This window comes from Notothenia rossii (assembly GCF_949606895.1).
Source record: "Notothenia rossii genome assembly, chromosome: 9".
Classification (NCBI taxonomy): domain Eukaryota; kingdom Metazoa; phylum Chordata; class Actinopteri; order Perciformes; family Nototheniidae; genus Notothenia; species Notothenia rossii.
The window spans coordinates 66449955-66470097 of NC_136907.1; the positions used below are offsets into that span (position 1 = coordinate 66449955).

The 20143-nt window shown below is 40.3% G+C and overlaps 2 protein-coding genes across 3 annotated transcripts in view; both read right to left on the reverse strand.

Moving 5' to 3' along the window:
* klhl14 (kelch-like family member 14) lies at nt 1–20112 on the reverse strand. 2 transcript variants are annotated; one of them, XM_079652506.1, is made up of 10 exons: nt 19873–19998; nt 15772–16016; nt 14048–14948; nt 12094–12215; nt 7871–7960; nt 7029–7107; nt 6454–6644; nt 5002–5160; nt 2078–2235; nt 1–1588 (listed from the first exon to the last, which is right to left on the reverse strand). In XM_079652506.1, exons 3-10 carry the CDS (start codon nt 14923–14925, stop codon nt 1448–1450), a joined length of 1818 nt encoding a protein of 605 aa, XP_079508632.1. In that variant the 5' UTR covers nt 14926–14948; nt 15772–16016; nt 19873–19998; the 3' UTR covers nt 1–1447. The 2 variants fall into 2 exon arrangements, with proteins under 2 accessions (XP_079508632.1, XP_079508631.1); XM_079652505.1 differs by lacking the exon at nt 15772–16016 and having other exon boundaries at nt 19873–20112.
* The window catches only part of ccdc178 (coiled-coil domain containing 178), a 22186-nt gene continuing 22083 nt past the window's right edge, over nt 20041–20143 (reverse strand). The window contains exon 20 of the mRNA XM_079652495.1: nt 20041–20139. Coding sequence (XP_079508621.1) covers nt 20134–20139 — 6 coding nt within the window. The 3' untranslated portion in view covers nt 20041–20133. The remainder of the gene's footprint in view (nt 20140–20143) is intronic.

The following is a 20143-nucleotide window of genomic DNA, read 5'->3' on the forward strand; positions in this document are numbered from 1 at the left end:
GAACTGCAAAATGTATTTTAATCATCAAGAGTCAATTTATTTTTCATATTCTAAAATGCAAAGGACATAACAGGATTTGAGAATAAATCCAATGTTGAGTGCACAAAAATGTTTCACTGCAAGCGATTATGTACAAGAATGAAATCAACAAATCTTTACAGAAGTCAACAGGTACTGACAACCTTTTGAACCTAATAACGTAGATTAGACTGGACTTAGATTCATTTGATCACTTTTTTTTCAAACACAGCACATTAATAGATTTACATTTAAGTGAACTTTGCTTGCTGAATCAAAAGTTCACCATTAGTGCATTAAGGACCACTTTATGCTTGTTTGTTTTTCATACATTAAAGATTAGAATACCATCAAGGTAAATGCTATCTGGCCTCATAAACAGGCCTGTTAGCAATAACTTGGAAAGATGAACAATGTCCTTCTCATCTGTTTACCCAAACATACCAACCATTAATACATTGGTTAGCAATTTAAAATTTGATTGTACCGCCATTTTATATTTAACATGGACATTAGTGCGTCATATGAATATTAGGAATCAATGGTAACCCTTGAATTGTTTTGCTTGCAGCATGAGAAATATATGCCACAAACATTTGGCAAGATGTTTTTTCTGTCAAGATATACAGAAACACAACTTCAGTTTTGGTGTAAATTATCAACATAATTAGTCATAAATTAGGGCTGGGTGAAAGGACACATCCTCATAAAGATCGTTGTGTAAATGTGTTTTTTTACATTGTCCTGTTTGGTATTGGATCAGGTAGAGTTACTTTGTTTTTCTATGCATACCATGTCAGTTAAATAATGACTGCAGAAAGGTTTCTGGACATTTCCCCATTCAAGATAAAGACAACAAAACATTTTCATAACGATAAGTGCACAATACAGCCAGAGAAAAGTGATGTTTAACATGAGTGAAGAGGAATATGTATACACTTTGATCTTCATGGTTTTGTAAACTCACCCAGCCCTAGTTTAACTTAACCCCATGGGGATTTGAGACTGTTCAACCTTTCTCCCCAGTCCATGAAACAACACTGCATTTTGATGGACATATGCCTCTACTGAATACAAGATACAATGGATTTGAAAGCTATAATTCAGTTTAACACTATGCGTGCTATAGAAGAGAAGCCAAAAACACTTACTATCAGTTTAACTCAAATCAAGTATGAAACGGACCATTTCTCAGAACACAGATGAGTTTAAATACATGAGTTACACAATTATTTACTTTTTTTTTCTCAAACCTTCAGTAGGTAATAACGAAAGTGCTCTGGTCAAACCTGTAAAAAAATAATTTATACACACCCCCATCGTCTGACCGGACGTTTTGTCACAAAATTGTTGACGACTGTTGTTCTTATTGATGGTCCTTCACCCATTCACGCTCGTCACCCCCGCCCCCCCGCGGTTTGATTAATTGTCATTTGTTGAAGGGAAGGCAGGCGGGCAGAATGATGGTGGAGCAGGCGGGGCCCGCTAGGGGCTCGGCCACCTCTCCCTCCAACTCTGTCCACGTTGCTTTCTCTGGGCTGTAGCAGATGGTGGAAGACTTATACGCCCCCTGAGAAATAAAGACACAAATTAATATATTATATAAAATAATTTTATATATTTTTAGAAATGTATGTTGTCCAATAAAATGGGGACAACTTTAAAGAAGAAGTTTGGAGATTTTCTATTGTTTTTAGAGCAATGCCTGTGGAGCCAAAGCTAGAAATGGCTCTTATGTCCACTCTTGTGAGATGTTGCTTTATTAACATACAGTAAACAAACACATTGTATTTTAATCTGTATCAGTTTCACACAAACAATCCATATCCTGGTAATATTAGGGCACCAGATGCAACATTTGATTTAATCCGCAGCTGAAAATAGTCCCCAACAAATCAACTTTTTTTCCTGTTTGAGTAAAACTAAAGTATTTATTCCTGACCTGTGCCACAGATATGGTCTCAAAGTTTTGTGACAATTTGATAGAACCTAAATTGTAGACTTTTGCCAGCGTTATCCTTTAAACTCAAATAATGTAATCTGATGTGTAATAAAGTACCATGCTCCAGCTGTAGCCCCCCATGAGGAAGATGCTCTCATCCAGAACAGCACAGCCCGGGCCGCTGCGACCCTCCAGGATGGGCGTCTGCAGGATGTTCCACTGGTCGGCTTTCGGGTCGTAACACTCCACCAACATTACATCTAGATGGGAAAAACCTGTTTGAGAGGGAAAGGAAAATATCTTAAAATTATGAGAGCACTTAAGCGTATTACATGCAGGCAATATTGTAGTTCCAGGTTACTGTAATCAAACTGCTTGTTTGACTTTAAAGGCCATGAAAACACATATTTGCATTCAGCCTCTCACTTTGGGTTACTTCATAAACATGTTGGTTATTTCTGTGTGTGCTGTTTTTTCTCTGTGCTCCACTCTCTGGTTTTGAGTGGGTGGGAAAAGAGTGACGTCACATATTTCTATGTCACAGTTTTGTTTGTAAATCAAATCTGATCAAACCACACCCACACATTCCCAATTGAGTATATTAGCTGAGATTTAAACTCTTCATAAACTAAGCATGCTTTCTTTCCTTACTTTACCTTCTTTGAATTTAATGCATCATGCATTTGTAGTCAGGAACATTTATTGTTAAAGGTGGGGTAGGTAATTTTGGAGAAACCAGCTCGAGTGCGCTAGAATTTGAAAAGACACAGCCGTAAAAAGTCGGCCACTTCCTTACAGAGCCCCTCCTCCAACACACACGAACGCGCACATGACCAATGAGGGCAAGAGATAAGTTTGTGCACAGATGGAAGGCTGACAGGCAGGTAGGCCATCCAGTTTATTTTGATTGGTCGTCATTTTTACAGTACTACGGCTTCCAAAGATGACATTTTTTAATGGATTTTTTGTCAAAACACTTAAGATATACATTGCTATCGGGATGTTAAGAGCATTCCACGGAATATAACAAAAAGTGTATCTCGAGCCGGTTTCTCAAACTGACCTACCCCACCTTTAATGAGAATTTTTTTATTAAAATGAAGCTCATCATCGTATGCTGATAACAGGCCCCGTCACTGTATAGTAAAGGTACGTCCACACGGCAGCGTGCGTTGAAGCTTGCCGGTGGGCGTGTCTGGCGTGCGACCAACAACCAATCACATTAATCTCCCGCCCCGGACACACAAGCACGCGGTTTGATTGGCTAGCGCTTGTACTGGCATATGATTTGATTGGCTGACGCTTCCATCGAAGCTTGAAAAGTTGAACTTTTCTCAACTTTTGAAGTGAGCAACGGAGGCAAAGACCACCCACCCCATAACAATAAGACAGAAACATACAAACAGCCATATACAGTGGGGCAAAAAAGTATTTAGTCAGCCACCAATTGTGCAAGTTCTCCCACTTAAAAAGACGAGAGAGGCCTGTCATTTTCATCCTAGGTATACCTCAACTATGAGAGACAAAATGAGAAAAAAAAAATCCAGAATCTCACGATACATGCCCCCATTCATTCTTTCCTTTACACGGATCAGTCGTCCTGGTCCCTTTGCAGAAAATCAGCCCCAGAGCATGATGTTTCCACCCCCATGTTTCACAGTAGGTATGCTGTTCTTTGGATGCAACTCAGCATTCTTTCTCCTCCAAACACGTCTAGTTGAGTTTCTACCAAAAAGTTCTATTTTGGTTTCATCTGACCATATCACATTCTCCCAATCCTCTTCTGGATCATCTAAATGCTCTCTAGCAAACTTCAGACGGGCCTGGACATGTACTGGCTTAAGCAGGGGGACACGTCTGGCACTGCAGGATTTGAGTCCCTGGCGGCGTAGTGTGCTACTGATGGTAGCCTTTGTTATTTTGGTCCCAGCTCTCTGCAGGTCATTGACTAGGTCCCCCCGTGTGGTTCTGGGATTTTTGCTCACCGTTCTTGTGATCATTTTGACCCCACGGGGTGAGATCTTGCGTGGAGCCCCAGATCGAGGGAGATTATCAGTGGTCTTGTATGTCTTCCATTTTCTAATAATTGCTCCCACAGTTGATTTCTTCACACCAAGCTGCTTACCTATTGCAGATTCAGTCTTCCCAGCCTGGTGCATGTCTACAATTTTGTTTCTGGTGTCCCTTGACAGCTCTTTGGTCTTGGCCATAGTGGAGTTTGGAGTGTGACTGTTTGAGGTTGTGGACAGGTGTCTTTTATACTGATAACGAGTTCAAACAGGTGCCATTAATACAGTTAACAAGTGGAGGACAGAGGAGGCTCTTAAAGAAGAAGTTACAGGTCTGTGAGAGCCAGAAATCTTGTTTGTTTGTAGGTGACCAAATACTTATTTTCCACCATAATTTGCAAATAAATTCTTTAAAAATCAGACAATGTGATTTTCTGGATTTTCTTTTTCTTATTTTGTCTCTCATAGTTGAGGTATACCTAGGATGAAAATTACAGGCCTCTCTCATCTTTTTAAGTGGGAGCACTTGCACAATTGGTGGCTGACCAAATACATTTTTGCCCCACTGTACATTTAGTAACTAAGCAAAGGCGTGAGAAAAGAGAAGACAATTATTTTTGTGAAAGAGTTTAGGCTTCCTAATGCAAGGATTTATTGAGCTTAATTTGAAGCTGTAGTGGTGTATAGCCAATACAATCGTGCATTTTGTACACCCTGTAAATACCCATTTTGCCCAAAAGTAGATATAAAAGCTTAGAAAGAAAGAAAGATACAAGACCGAGCTGTGCATAATTCACATTCAGCATTCAATTTTGCTGATAAATTACAAATGCACAATACAAACTGTAACTTGAATTCAGTTGTTTGTTAGGTGTATTCATTTTGCACCTTGAATGCTGAAGTGTATTAAAAGGTCAGCGGCCTGCTCATAATAGCAGCATCTCTTTCACTTTTTCTCTTTTTAAAAATCAAATACATCGGAAAATCTTGACCTCTTTTTTTGTTAATTTCCTGACGCGCACGAGTGCTTACCTTTCAAATGGTTTCCACCAATAGCATATAGGCGGTCATTCATTACTGCCAGGGCATGAATGGCACGCTTTGTGTTCATATCCTGTTTCCTCGCCCACACGTCCATTATAGGGTCATAACAGTAGAGCCAGGACACATACTCTCCATTGTGCACTCCTCCTGCAACAGATACACATAAAAATATCTATTTATTACTGTGTTCAAGTTTATACTGAGGGAAGACACTTAGCGGCCTTTTGAAACACTCTGTAGGTTTAACCCGACACACGCAAAGATAATCTGATCATAACGATGCATTGATTAGATGCTTGATTGAAATATATTGAAAAATTGTCTTTAACATAGAAATGGTATCCAGGCACATGTGCTTACCGAGATGATGCTAGTTAGTTATTGTTTGTTTTGAGTTTTTTGTTGGTAATACTGTAGATGGTAGTGCGTCACAGCTAATGGCGCCTTCACCAACCGGCCCTATTCAAACGCTCAAGGTTGGTGCTTTTGTTCCCTTCTTTTAGTTTCATATTGTAATAACTGGCTTGGTGCAGAATACAGAACAATAGTCATAAAATGCTCTGATGATTCAGTGATAGTCAGCGTTTGGAAGAGGAGGATTTTGGTTTATGACAATGTGCGTTGGTGTGATGAGTACTTGATGGATTTAAATGTCACTTAAACATAATATATCCTTATAGATCCCAGACGAAGTATACGTGTTGGATTGAATGTATATCGAGCTGGCTTTAAAACATTTGTGTTGCTGCATTTCATAGCACCTTCAACATTCAAGTTCTTTGCCTGATTATGAATCAAAAAGCATAATTTACTGCTCATTATGGAGCAGAATGACACCTCTTAATGTTAGATTATCATGTATAAGTTCATTAAAAATGCTAATGCATTACTGTGTAAGTAGCACATTTTTGTTGCACAGGGTCATGGGGAAGGATTATTTAGCTACTTAATATAATCTTGGGTAATTTGATCAACGACAAGGCATTATATTTTATAAACAGAATAATCCTAATCTTAGAACTATATGTTTTAAACAAATGTGATAGTGTAAAAGTACCGTATTTACATCTCAACTGTAAATGAATTGTTGTCTCATTTGTATTACTAAAAAGTTAAACTACATATACTCAAGTACTGTAAATTAGGTATTTTTACTTTACTTGAGTATTCCCCTTTAATGCATATTGATACTTTTACTCCACTGTTCTGCAAATCTGGACTCCTTCTTGTTCAGTGAATTCATCAGAAAGACCCACGGATAAACTGTATGCAAGTGTAATTATGTTTAAAAAGCCTCTTTGATTAGCTCAAAAATGAACCATGTGGCCTGTTGTGCCAATCTGCTTATTATAAAGAGCAGAGGGCTAAGAGATTATTTGCAGAGGTAGAGGTTTTTTTCTTGTCAAAAGAAGACAGGATAATAAGAGTGTCTCTCCTGACCTGATATGTAGATCTTGCCGTTGTGCACGGCCCCTGCATGGGCGGCCAGCGGCTGCGGCAGAGGCGACAGGTAGGTCCACTCGTTGGTCTCCAGGTTGTAGGACTCAACGCTGGAGAGGTAGCCGCTCTCGTTCCTACCACCAACCACGTACAGGTGTTTCTCCATGCGGCAGGCAAAGAAACTGGCTCTCCTGAGGAAGAAAGTGTGAACCAGACATCATCACTACACCAGCAACAACAAGTTTTACTGTCCACAGTTTTATCATGGAGTCGAAATCATCTTACATATTAAAATGATCGAGACTGGGCTAGTAGCATGCTTACCGGCTATGAGGACTTATCTTTACCCAAGAATTATGACTTTTTCAAAAAATATTTCAGGTAGTATGACTTTATAAAAATTCTATATGAGAAATAGAAAAAATGTATAATGTTTTTGTGGAAATTGTTAAAAAATCTAATCTAAAAATGTCTTAACGTGTGAAGTCAAATAATACATCATCACATTTACTGTGCCTGTATTGGATTATAGCAACTATACTATAAATAACATTTCTGTATTCAACCAAACTTACCTCTCCTGCATCGGAGGTAACTGTATCCAACTGTTGAATCTGGGATCATAGCGGCTGACAAAGTGAGTGCTGTGCTTTCCTGTAAAGACAGACAGAAATCAAGATCAGTGACACAGATTATTACAAAATGACTTATTGGGGTGAGCTCAGTTCTAATTGGTTTACTTTTTCCCAAATTCTTTGTTTTACACAGCACCAATGAAATGCACAAGTGTGACATAGCAAGTCTCCATCTAATATAAACACATTATCTGAAAGTCACCACCCACACACAGTCATTTTCAGTGTTAGCAGGTGCTGCTTTTCACCGCCAACAAGTGATGACTGAAGTCCTGTAATTGTTGTAAGTGAAATGTTTTTTAAAACATCTTTAATTATTTGTGATGATGTGTGTTGATATTGTGTTGGTTTTCCCTCGCAGAGCTTAATGAACAGAGATACATAAACATAAATAAATTGAATGTTGTTTGGGGTTGTTTTGAAACCAAAAACAAAAGGACAGTATCAGATTTGTTGGTCATTTACAGTCTTTTCTTTTTAAATATGGTAATGTGTTACTGTACCACCCCTTCACAAAAAGTACTTTTAACACTTACACATTGCAAATATATGTAACTGTTAATAACAGTAATTTTTCGATGCCAATTATTGACAAGTGTTGAGTGGAGTGTTGTTTGTCCACTCAGAGCTGAACTGGCTCTAGGATGAGTGTGGAAACGTTACATCAACTCTGATGAGATTGAACTCTGGCTCAAAGTGCTCTCTTAATGAAGTAAACACTGACAAATGTCTTGAGTGAAATCACTGGAAAGCATGACGTTCAGTCCGTGGTGTGAGCGTACCGTTGGGGTTCCACTGGTCCTCTCCGCCCAGCAGCAGGATGAAGTTCTCCACCTCCACCACGCAGTGATGGGCGCTGTTGTAAGGCATTACTAAAGGAGACACAGAAATCAAAAGGTATAAATCATTAGAACATGTGAATACAAGGCAGTATTTATATGATCTCTCATAAATGTACATAAATAAAGATGACATTGTATCTTCAAGTAAGAATAATTCCCCAAAATGAAAAGCAGCTTGTAAACCAGGCTGTTAAGGCCACACTTATCGGAGCACTGGTGCTGAAATAAAGTCAGATAAACGTACGCGATAAATCAATTATTAATTTGAATTAAATAAGTACTTCAAATTCAACCTTTGAATTCCACAGCTTTATACTATTGGACTATTACAGGGTTATCCCTCAAACACAATAAGTGGTGGTTAAAGAGCTTATAAAAAAAACGATCTCAACAAACAAAAAAAACGAACTACTCTTTTCCCTCAGAATTGTATTAGGCCACTGTTTAATGCGTGGTTTAGAAGAAGTTCTTAATTAACCTTCACCTGCCATCAATTACATTTATAAAGATTATTTTAACAATCAATTCTACTCTTAAACAAATTAACTCAAAAACGCCTGTGTCTCAAATGCACCAGGCCCCAATATACTGTAGGCCTGTACACAATACAATTAGTTCTTAAGATTAGATTATCCATCTTAAAACTATCAAATATAAATATAAAAAATGTGTTCCTTATGCAGACACTATATTTATTTATTTTGGCTGGTTGCCCCATTGTTTGACCGGTCAACATTATGGTGCACACAACAGTCCAAGGGACACAGCCCAGTCTATTTCACAATCCTCAGTTTGAGTCGATGTTATAGGATGTATTTCCCCTTCTCATTGCTTTTCGCCTGCTTCCATTCATCCATCTACAGGAAGTAATTTCTTGTGGGGAATCAAGCCAGTTGACTATTAAACTGGAACTAATGAAAATACGAGGTAGGGCAAACAGTCTACTGTTTTTTCCGATAATATCTACCTACTTACTCACCTACCATCTACAGTACCTACCTACTTCGTATCTACCTTAATATCTGATAAGGCCAATAAACGTCTGTTGTCACCCTCCAGTAAATACTACATGTACTAGGACTGAATATCACAGTGCAATAGTTTTCCCTTTTTCTTCATCTTACATTAAATATCCCACAGCAGCTATTTGTCTCGTTATATATTGAGTATGTCTACCAAATATGATCTTGAATGTATCATACTTATATAAGTTAGCGGCTACAAGCCCACGGCTGCAACAGGACCCCTCTCTGAGGATTTTCCCTTGTGTATGTTTTGTACTTCCCTTCTCTCCTCCATCTTCTTTTTACTGAAGTGACCCCATTGAGATGTAGAGAAATGGTCTTAGGTGACAGTCATAATGAACATGATCGTGTTCACTCAATAAATCTCAGGCCCGGTGCTTTTTGAGCACAAATCAGTGAAATGTTAAAGCCCACCTGTCTGTCTCCATCAGTCATTTCCACTGTCACCTCCCCACCGCCTGATGGATCACAGTTGCTGCAAAATTAGACAGCCTTGAATCTCATTTCTTTCCAATTGGCCTCTCCCTGCAATCTCACTCTGGCTGGCTGACATGTGCCGGTCCTCTGTGGGCGGGGGGGTCTCAGATAGGAACTAATACTACATACACTAAACACAGCTTTATCTTGAAACGAGGGGATTAGGTTGCCTGCCTCCAGTGCACCTCAAAGACGAGTGCCATATGACTGCCAAATTCCCTTACATGCTATTTACATTATCATTCAGTCAGCAGTATATAGGACACGGATGGGCGGCTTTTTATTTGATGTCTAGCGACTGGTACTCGTACTAAAAATCATCTTGTACCCGTGTGAAAAGAAGATTATTGCTTTACAGTATGTCACAGGCTGCAGTATGAGGCGTGCTGCGGGAATATTTGCCTCTACAGGTGTCACACACACACACACACACACACACACACACACACACACACACACACACACACACACACACACACACACACACACACACACACACACACACACACACACACACACACACACACACACACACACACACACACACACACACACACACACACAGGTGAACAGCAGGATAGGACATCATCATTTAGACCTCTACTCAAGTCTTGTACAGTGAAAAAAATAGAACATATCTGTTATTTTTCCCTCCTACAATGTGTATTATTGTACTGATCACCCTGAGAAGAAGTATGAAATAATCTAACTATAGGTCCCCTCTGCCCTTACATTCCCCCCCCCCAGGTGTGAACAGCCATAGGAGGACAGGATGAGCACGTCCTCTGTGAGATGGATGCCATCACTCCATTCTACAGTGAGCTGCAGGGCTCACTAGAGGGAGTCAGAAACCTCTGCATAGAGGCACAGTCGGGGTTGGTTGAGTGACTCCACAGCTAATGCACCACTGCTGCTCCAGCTCTGACGTGCCTTTAACACCATTACAATTGCATCCCACTGAGCTCAATTCCTTTGTTCTAGCCCATGCTGCGTAGATGAGGTCCATTTGCAAGTGGGGGGGGTTTTAATATCAGGTTGGTTTTAAAAGAAGAAGAAGAGAATAGTCCAGCATTGTGCCTGAGCCTGCGCCTGCCTTTGTCTTGTGTTCGTCCACGCTGCTGTGGGTACACTAGATGGCAAACTTTACACTGGAATCAGCGAGCAGGAGATATATATGACACACACTAGAGAGGGATCAGATTCTTCCCTAAATTGTGTTGATGAATGTCTTAATCAAGGGCTGTCCCTCTCAGGTTTCGCCTCATTGAAAGTTATGATTGAATGTTAATAATCTTCTATTCCACATCCATTGTGTGGAGGCTACATAAGATGCTCACTGATGTGTTAAGGGGATGATTTTGCAGTTTTGTCCTTCCACTTGGCCACGGACCATTTGAGTGTTAACTTTTTAGTTTAGAGTGATGGAAATCCCTACTGACCTTTTGCTTGGTGCAGTCTATACCCAGGAGTGTGAGTTAAATGAGAAAATGACAATATAAACACCAGAGAGCTGCAGGCTGTTTTTGTGTATGCACGGCTCCTTTTAGCAAAAATGCACCCAGACAGATGTGGCCAAATATAGATTAAAATAGCATATAACTGCCAGAATATTTTATAATAAGAGCAGAGGAAGAAACCATAGCCAAGATTGTTCTCTGAATTCAAGACAAGACAGAAGCAATAAACCAGATTCATTGAAAATGCGTGCCATAATGTGAGGATATAAACCGCACAGCACCGAGCTGACAGAAAACAGACCTATGGCTAATGTGTACGAATGAAGAGACACGACTAGATATGGCTACAACCAAAACAAAAGGACAAAAACTCAATATATCTGGCAATGATGATGCAAAGGACAAATATGGTTTCCCATTAGCTCGTGTTTGACCTTTGCAATATGACAACAATATAGTGGTGAGCCATAAAAGGTCAGGGAAGACAGGGAGAATAAAGTGCATAGTACACTCTACAGAGGTGAGTGTTGCAGGAAGTCGTCACATACGTTCTCTAGAGATGGTATTTTTTTTTTTATAAATAGAATACATTCTTTGGTGATATTATGAGAACTTGCATTCAATATGATATCATGAAATCAATATCACAAACTGTACCTCTGGTATTCATTTCTAAAGGTTATAGGAGATGTCTTTTATAATTCATTAATAAACGTTATATATTTGCTTTTGGATTTTAACTCACCTTATTTAAACCTATATAAATAGTGATTTCAGGTCAACAGGCTGCGTTTAAGTATAGGGTAATTTAATCTCACGTATTGATCAATTTGAGTGTATTGTTAAGATTTAGAGGAAAGATGTCATTCAATATTGTTCTCTCTCTTTCTCTGCTACATTAGATTATTAGATGCAAGTAAATCTCATCATGCATCCTGCCACCATATTTCACAAAAAACAAGGGAAACCGGGCATGAAGCTCTCCACAGTGAAGTCACGCTCTGATTAAAAACGTATATTAAAAGTGATAGGGATACATTATTACCTAAAGGATTTAGGGAACTCCTTCCCCTCATTTTCCATGGAAATTAACCTGTGTTAAAGTCATCCATAGGAACAACTTTTTCTCATCATAAAAGCCACTAACACAAGATGCCTCGGGTGAAAAAAAAGAAAGAAGGCAGCAGAGCCTTTTGCTACTCACTTGTGAGGATCTTCCATGTCTTTTTTTCGTCGTCATAGAACTGGACTAAATTGCTGGGGAGACGATCAGGTCCAGGAGGCAAACCACCCACCAGTAACAGCATCCTCTTATTGGAACGGATTCTGTAAAGTCAAGAGTGTGGGTGTTAGGAAACAGAACAAAACAGGTATCAAGCCTTGGGATCAAACCTCCAGAAGGCCAAAATAAGCTCAAGGTGAACCTGGAAACCTTTCATTTCTTAATTTACATAATAAGATTGATAGTATTAGCAGCAGTTGCCCAGCGTGTTTTAATCTATCCCTCTGAATATGCTCCATGTAAGAATGAAATCATCAACAAATTAATTAAAATATAAATGTATGCATTCTGTTAATACCTGTTCCTTGTCTGGGTAGAGACACTGGACTTGAAGCTACACATCAGGCCATATGTGGCCATGTTATTATAATTAACAAAAAATTGCTCAACGGCGTACTTATCATTTTGATGTGTTATTGAATGGTTATTGTACTCTAAAGATATCTTTTCAATTAGCTGTGAAGCGAGGACGATCCTGCAGGGTGCCATGCTGGAGGCTACAAGCACAATTGAGTACATAAACCTGGCTATACAATGTCTCCATTTCATTGGCTGCAGTGATTCATGTGACATCATTGAACCAGTGGTGAGATATTCCCTGTTGTTTGTATATGATACATAACGCAAAAGCAGCACACTTTACTGTACATTAATGACCGTTATCTGGCTCCTAATGGATATGAACACAAAGCTACCAATTAATCACAATATGCAGTAAAAAGATTAAGAGCAACTGACTCAGGTTCACCTTTTTCATATTTTACTTTTTTATGCTTGGGAAAATAAGCGTCGTCTCGGTACATTCTCTCTGCTACTGGCCGACTCGGAAGTGTTTTGGGGTTATTCATATGCAAATGAGCCCCTGGACATAGATAATGGTGATTAATTGAGAGGAGAGAAACAGTGGCATGTGAAACTAATTATGAGGATTGCCGATTCTTTGCTCATTCAGGTCCATATGTGGGAAAATATATGTTATTGGGCTAAAGTATAAATAGATACATGTGAAATTATTGTATTTTGACATTCTTTGTGCAACATAATTTTTTTGCTAATTATTTGCTCTCTTAATATGTATAGGTATGCAGTAAAGAAGAAATTGGCCTCACAACTTTTTTAGCTTTGGCTGTACAGTTCTGTAAACAAAACCTGACAACAGCACCATCAATCAATCATCTTACTGACACCGCCTGCCTACTTACAGCTCCTCAAAGTGCTGATCAGGAGAAACATGGACAATAATGTGAGCGAGAAATGTTTATCTAACCTGAGAATAAGGCGGATTGCAAAGTGTCCCTGATTTGATCAATCCTCAAATACTACATACTCTAATATAATGAATTCCCTCTGACTGTATTTTTCATTGTTGTTTAATGTATCCTTGATAGCTGTGGTAGTCTTCCATGATTCCATGATTGTTACGTAATTACCATGTAATCCTGGTAACAATTAAATTATAGCATTTCAAATCGTATTCATGAGAGTTGCTACACTTCAAATGCATAACCTTTATCTAGTTTTCGGCATCTTGTCTACACTGATTAGAAAGCAATTACACAGATGTGTGAGGAAATAAAGAGCTGTTTTTTCTTCCCTGAATCATAAGGTAACCTTGTGGATATGCATACAGTGTAGTATAGAGTCAATCAACCAGCAATCTTTTACAGGAATAGCCACACATTCATCATCACTCTGGCCTCAGACCTCACATCTCAGACTGACCACCTACATGGTCCAGACTTCAGGCTGCAGACCAGACGGCACTGTGTTCACATTTAACAAGTGGGAGGCATTTCATCACCTTCCATCTACTTTCAAAGAGCTCATTGCTTTGTGTTTGTGTCTGCGTTTTCTTTTCTATCTTTGTCATCCTCACCTGCTTGACGTGGTCTGCCTGCAGTGCTGTCTGAAGGGCATCAGGTGGTAGTTCATGGCATCCAGGAGAAGCTTTTGGCACACAGGGTCAGTCCTCATAAAGTCAACAGACTGCACCCTCTCCACCAGCTCTGGAGCAGGTATGAGGGCGAAGCGCAGCCTCTTCATAAGGTCCGGCGCATAGTGCATGCGAGTCTCCCGGTCATGCTCCAGCCAGAGGACTGACATCTGGAAAAGAGCCAGCTCTGACTCCACAGGGGGTGGCAGAGCGTCTAGCATGGCGCACATCTCCTCAAAGTTCAGCAGCAGAACATCCTCCACCAGGTACTTGTTGGCCAATTTCTTGGTCTCATCCAGTCCATGGAGTGCGGCAATCTTGCAGATCTGCTTGTAATTCTGCACAGAGATCTGGTCGTTGAGGAACTGCACACAGAGCTTGGTAATCTGGGGGATATTGAGGATCTTGCTGACTGACAGCACCTCTTCCACCGTGTCCAGGGAAAGAGTCACGTTGGCAGTGTACAGGTACTCCAGCACTAATCGTAGTCCAATGGAGGAGCAGCCCTGGAGTACCAGGTTATTGATGGGCCTGGCACTGGGGGTCACCCTCTTGTCGTCAGGAGAGGATGAAGGGGTCCCACTGCTGCCTTGGTCCACTTTACTCCCCTCATTGTTGATGATATTGTGGGAAGAGAAGAGGGATCTGAAATACTGGGAGCAGGATGCCAGCACAGCTTTGTGGCAGTGAAACTGCTGTCCCTGGGCCGTGAGAGTCACATCACAGAAAAGCTGTTTTCTCCATAAGAGGTTGAGCCCGTGCAGCAGGGTGTCACTGTGTGTTGGGTCAAAGGTGGATGTTCTGTCACCCGATCTGGACATGACTTCCTGACTGTGAACGCCACCTAGGCAACAAATAAACCATGCATGCCATTTACCTCAGGTCATGTATTTTTTTAGCACAACACACAGCAGCCTATAGATGATATCAGTCAGCTATTACAACAGAAAGCCGTTTCCCGAGTAAGTTATAGCACAGATCTCCCGTGCATCCAGCGGGGAAGAGATATCATGCCATGCCAGCCGGCGAGAATCTACATCAATACGGCTTTCAACTTTGAGCTCTGGTCGTAAAGCAACAAACAAAAACGCAGTAGTTCCCACAGCGTCCCACTCTTTTTCATTCTTAACTCAAGATGATTTAAAAACGGGGCTGGTGTCTGAAGGGCGCTGTCAAAACAAACCGAAGATACGGAGATGCTGCGGCGCTTCCCCCTCGGTAACGCGGCTGAAGTTGTAGGATAAGGAAAAAGAGACACGGTGGACGGATAACATGCAGCATTCAGCTAACACTTATCCCTTCTCCTATCTTGCTGCACAACCCCACAATGAGGACATTACAGATCGCACAGATTTTCAAGGAGTCATACAAAAGCAATTAGTTTGTCTCCGAACCGTCAGCAACACTACGGGTGCGTTTCGCGTTTAGCCTACATGAGTAAAGCGGACGTGAGTAGCGAAAAAATATTCACTGAAATACAGTTTTCGGCAAAGTTAAACGTAATATACATATCGGTTGTTTTCTAGACAGTACAAAAAGCAATTTCTACATGCGTAATGTGTGTAAACTTAACACAAGCGTGCTGTAACGTTGTAGCCAGATTCACTAAAAGCGCCTGTCACAACTAAATGATGTGAGCAGCTCGCCTGAGAAGCAGCCAAACTTACCTGACTTCAGCTCTTGACAAAAAAGAAAGTAAGCTTCAGGTTCCCAATATTCCTCACTTGGATATTTCCTTTGTTCTCCTTTTAAAGAAATGTCCTTTCCTTTAAAGTCTATGGTCGGTGGTGTCTCAAAATAACCATTGATTCCAACTCATAAAGTCACTATTTCAGGTTATTTGTTGACGTTGATCATTTGTTCTTCTGAATTAACAAGAAGTGTGTGAGTGTGTGAGAGGGAGCTGTGCTTTCTGCAAGAGAAGAAGAAGAAGAAATATACGTGTGACAAATTATGCTACCAAGAAACAACACATCATTATCCTTGGGCCTGGGGCTCAGTGAGTCGTAACGAGAGTAATAGGAAATCCACGGTTGGGGAGAGAAACGGTCGTGCATGGCCGGTGGAGAGAGACCATGCAGGGGTATGGATGCTGGAGAGACTCGCAAAATTATGGCTCAAGGCTATTGTAAAAACTGTCGAGCGTAAATGACTGCGATTTCAAACATCTATGGAAGAAAGAAAAGAGAAAGGGGGAGAAAAACCGAGTCTTTCCCTCGCTGTTATAGAGAGAACCGTCAAGTTTTAGTGCGCATTGCTAATTAGTCAATTTCTCTCTGCCTTCACAGCCCGACGACTTTGCTGCTGAGCTGAAACTGCTAATTTCTGGGACCAGCCTTTTTTTGGCTGTGAACTGGATGGATGAATGGCTTGTCTCGCACAAATGACAAAAAGCCCCTGCCTTAATCTCCATCGCCAAAATAACCCCTCATCTCATTCTGCTCCTGCTAGTCCTTCAAATAAAGAAGGTGTTCTACACAAACTCAAGTTTTGAATCTGCATCATAAATACATGATGCACTATAATGTGCACACATTGTTTATAATGTGGCATTAAAGCATCCCCCTTTTTTATATATGTGACAAAGGCACCATGCCCCACACACACGGTGAAACACAACAAGTGCTGTAAAGTTATAAAACCCTAACAAAACATACAGTGTTTTTCTTACATATATTATCTTGTTTGATCAGTGCTCTGTTTCACAACCTGGGGTCGAGCTGCAGGCCTGATAACACAAAGGGTTGAAACCTAATACAACATCCATCAGTGCACAGTAGTGTGTTGAATATCTATATTCCATATGCCTACTAACACTTTCAGCTACAAGACCAACCTTTATCTATCAAAACAAGTACATGGAAATAATTCAAATAACTTGTTGTCTTGCGTGACTGTCATAACAATTCATGCAAAAAGAACTTTCAGTCCCGTTTTATAAATGTAGTTACTGTCATAATACTTAGTCAACCTTAATTCATAGTTCTCTCTTTAGTGTTTAGATGATCTGTGCGTGTGTGTGTGTGTGTGTGTGTGTGTGTGTGTGTGTGTGTGTGTGTGTGTGTGTGTGTGTGTGTGTGTGTGTGTGTGTGTGTGTGTGTGTGTGTGTGTGTGTGTGTGTGTGTGTGTGTGTGTGTGGGAGCTAGAATCTTACTTAAGAGTGTATCAATCCTATGACCCCATACATGAATAATGAGGAAATCCTAATCATTAGTGGATTGCAGGTTCAAAATAAACAAACAAAATGTGGGCACAATCCGATGAAAAACCGTTTGAAAGGACTTATTAGGACAGAATAAACTGTCATTTAAATAAAGAGCTCAATTAAAGTAAAGAAACTTACATACAGGACTCCCGTGGGACCAGAAGTGACAGATACCTCACAAGTTATGAAATGACAGATAGGGATAAATGGGTTTGTTCATGTACTATGAAATAGAGCAACACCAAGCTACCGTCAAGCTATAACAGGCCACATATAGGTAGCATTTATTATAGAATATTGTTTGATGTTTGAGTATTTGACAAGCAGGCAGCCTGCATATCCCTCACTTGTAGAGGTACTGAGAACATTTATTCTACATGAACTCTGTGAGATGACTGATTAGATTGTGCAATGCATCTTAAATAATAATCCTCACTGAAGGAAAAATATAATTCTCTTTTATTAATGAGTGGTTTGTAGAAGGCAGTTTGTGTTGTTGTTTACGACTATGATGGCTTTTGCCTCCTTTTCACTGCAGTGCATTACAGTGTATTACTTCACTGTATTTCACTTCGGAGTCACATACTGTTATCTTTACCATAGCACTCAGTTACTACATTACCCAAGTCTCGAGCGGGCGATTCTAACGCAATAAAATGACCATTTCCAACTCTTTCAGCTCTTTGTAGCAACTCAGTCTCCTGAGGCCCCTGGTCTTCAGATTGCAGGGCGTGTATGGTTTTAAGTTGTTGCAGTGTGCAGAGAGAGGAGGGGGGGGGGGGGGGGGTCATCAGATAAGAGAAGAATTTCTAGACTAATTAAACCCTTTGAGACAAAGAATCACACCACAGTGATTTACAACTCTCTGTACCAGTTAACCCGACTCATATTTATCTGTCATATTACTCAGATACCATATCTACCTCTATGGGTAAAGAAACCTGAACATGTTTTTGTTCTTCACATTATAGAAATACAAGAGGGGTATACATTAGAGTGAATAGCAACAGTTAAAGGACATTTGGACACTGTAATTCACTCATAAGCACCTTATTTTATGCTTAACTACTACACAAATTCCTGTGTAATACATTACGGTACGATTTCTCAATGTTTGAAAACATAAATGTATTATAAAAACAATACAAACTATAGATGTTCTTATAGCCTTGAATATATGATTAAAGAGTGATCATCTCATCTAATCAGTGCAATGAAAAGAAAAGAAGAAGCTTCAAAGTTGTGAATAGCAAAGTCTACCAGGCATAATTCCTTTTGCTGGCTGCTGCAGAGGGGTATGCTAAGATAGAAAGTATTATTTTCCTAAATGGAAGGTGTCAGATGGTCACGGAAATGTGATCGGCTGTTCAAGATCACTGCTTCCCATCTGCAATTTGTGACGTGTGAAAGATTCAGCCCAAATGTGCTCACCAAGCGTAAATCCTCAGCACTTTCTCTTATCGTGGAAAAGCAAGATAACCAGCTGTTTACAGATCAGAGAACATATCATATTAATATCATGGAGAGGGTGATATCATCTTGTTTGTAAAATATTTTGTTAACTAAGTGTGGTGTGGTATGGCATCCTATAAAGTGAAAGTTGTAATTTATGTGTTATCAAAAGGATGATTCCTGATAAAAAAAAAAAAAACATTAAAGGAGGTAAATAGAAAATGCTGCAGCCAGCCTTTTTTAGAAAGACTGGTGAGACTTAATTAATGAGAACTGCTGGTAAAAATACTGAATTATAAAGCTTTGTATATGTACATTCAAATTAAAAGACACCCAGCCTGAATACATATATATTTCTAAACACAAGCAGGGTTCCTTTAATTCCACATATGTCTCCCTTTAACTCACATTATATGATCTTAAAGCTGTTTTATATTCATTTGATATGAATGCTTAAGATGTGGAAACAATTACTAAACAAAATGTGAAGGGTTTTAAATAGGAGTTCCTGTTTCAGAGTTCCAGTAACATGAAACTTAAACTGTCTGGGTCAGGGTTGTACCTGTTTGTCATCTACTGAGAGCAGCTTCGACACAAAAGGAACAAATGGTTTCACCTGAAGCATTAGTTTAATCTATAGAGGTGAGGTAAAAGCGAACCGGTCAGTTAAAGTGTAGCATTTCCAACATGAGCCTTTGTTCATTGTGATGAATTTGGAAAAGTGAACAGATCAATGTTTAGTTGATTGAAATGTTTTACTTTTTTTGTATACTGGCACTGATTAGCGTGTACTTGTCATCTCAGATCAAAGTTAGTAGGAGATGATTCATAAAGCGTCCGCAGTGTAATAAATTGGAAGCACTTATTTTTGCCATTCAGGGAGCATGGGAGGCCTGCTGTTTTAAACCCCTAGATCCCCACACATGGCGTAGCCACCACAGACACGGCTCACAGAGTCAGCCGGCAGCCGGGAGGTGAGCAGAAAGGAACAGGCGGTGTCCCCTTCAGAGTGAGCACAGGAGTGTGTGTGTGTGTACAGTATGTGTTTGTGTGGCATTTCTCAAATGACAAACGGATACCAGTTGTGCAGTTCAGGGTGGAGGAGACTCACCTGAGGGAGAGTCTGGGCTGCTGGGACCAGGGCTGTAGTGGCGACCCAGAAATCTGTGTGGGGGGGCAGCGGGAGGCCACTGTGTTGTGGAGGAGGTTTTAGGGGCTGGTGGTAGAGGGGGCTGCTGTTGCACAGTATCCCCAGCGTGATGCATCTACCTTCAGGGTGGCAGCAGGCGTGGAGTGGGGTGCGATGGAGCGAGCACGGGCTCAGTGGCGCGGTCACCTAGGGACGCTGAAGCCGCTGTAGCAGGACTGATAGTTATTCCTTG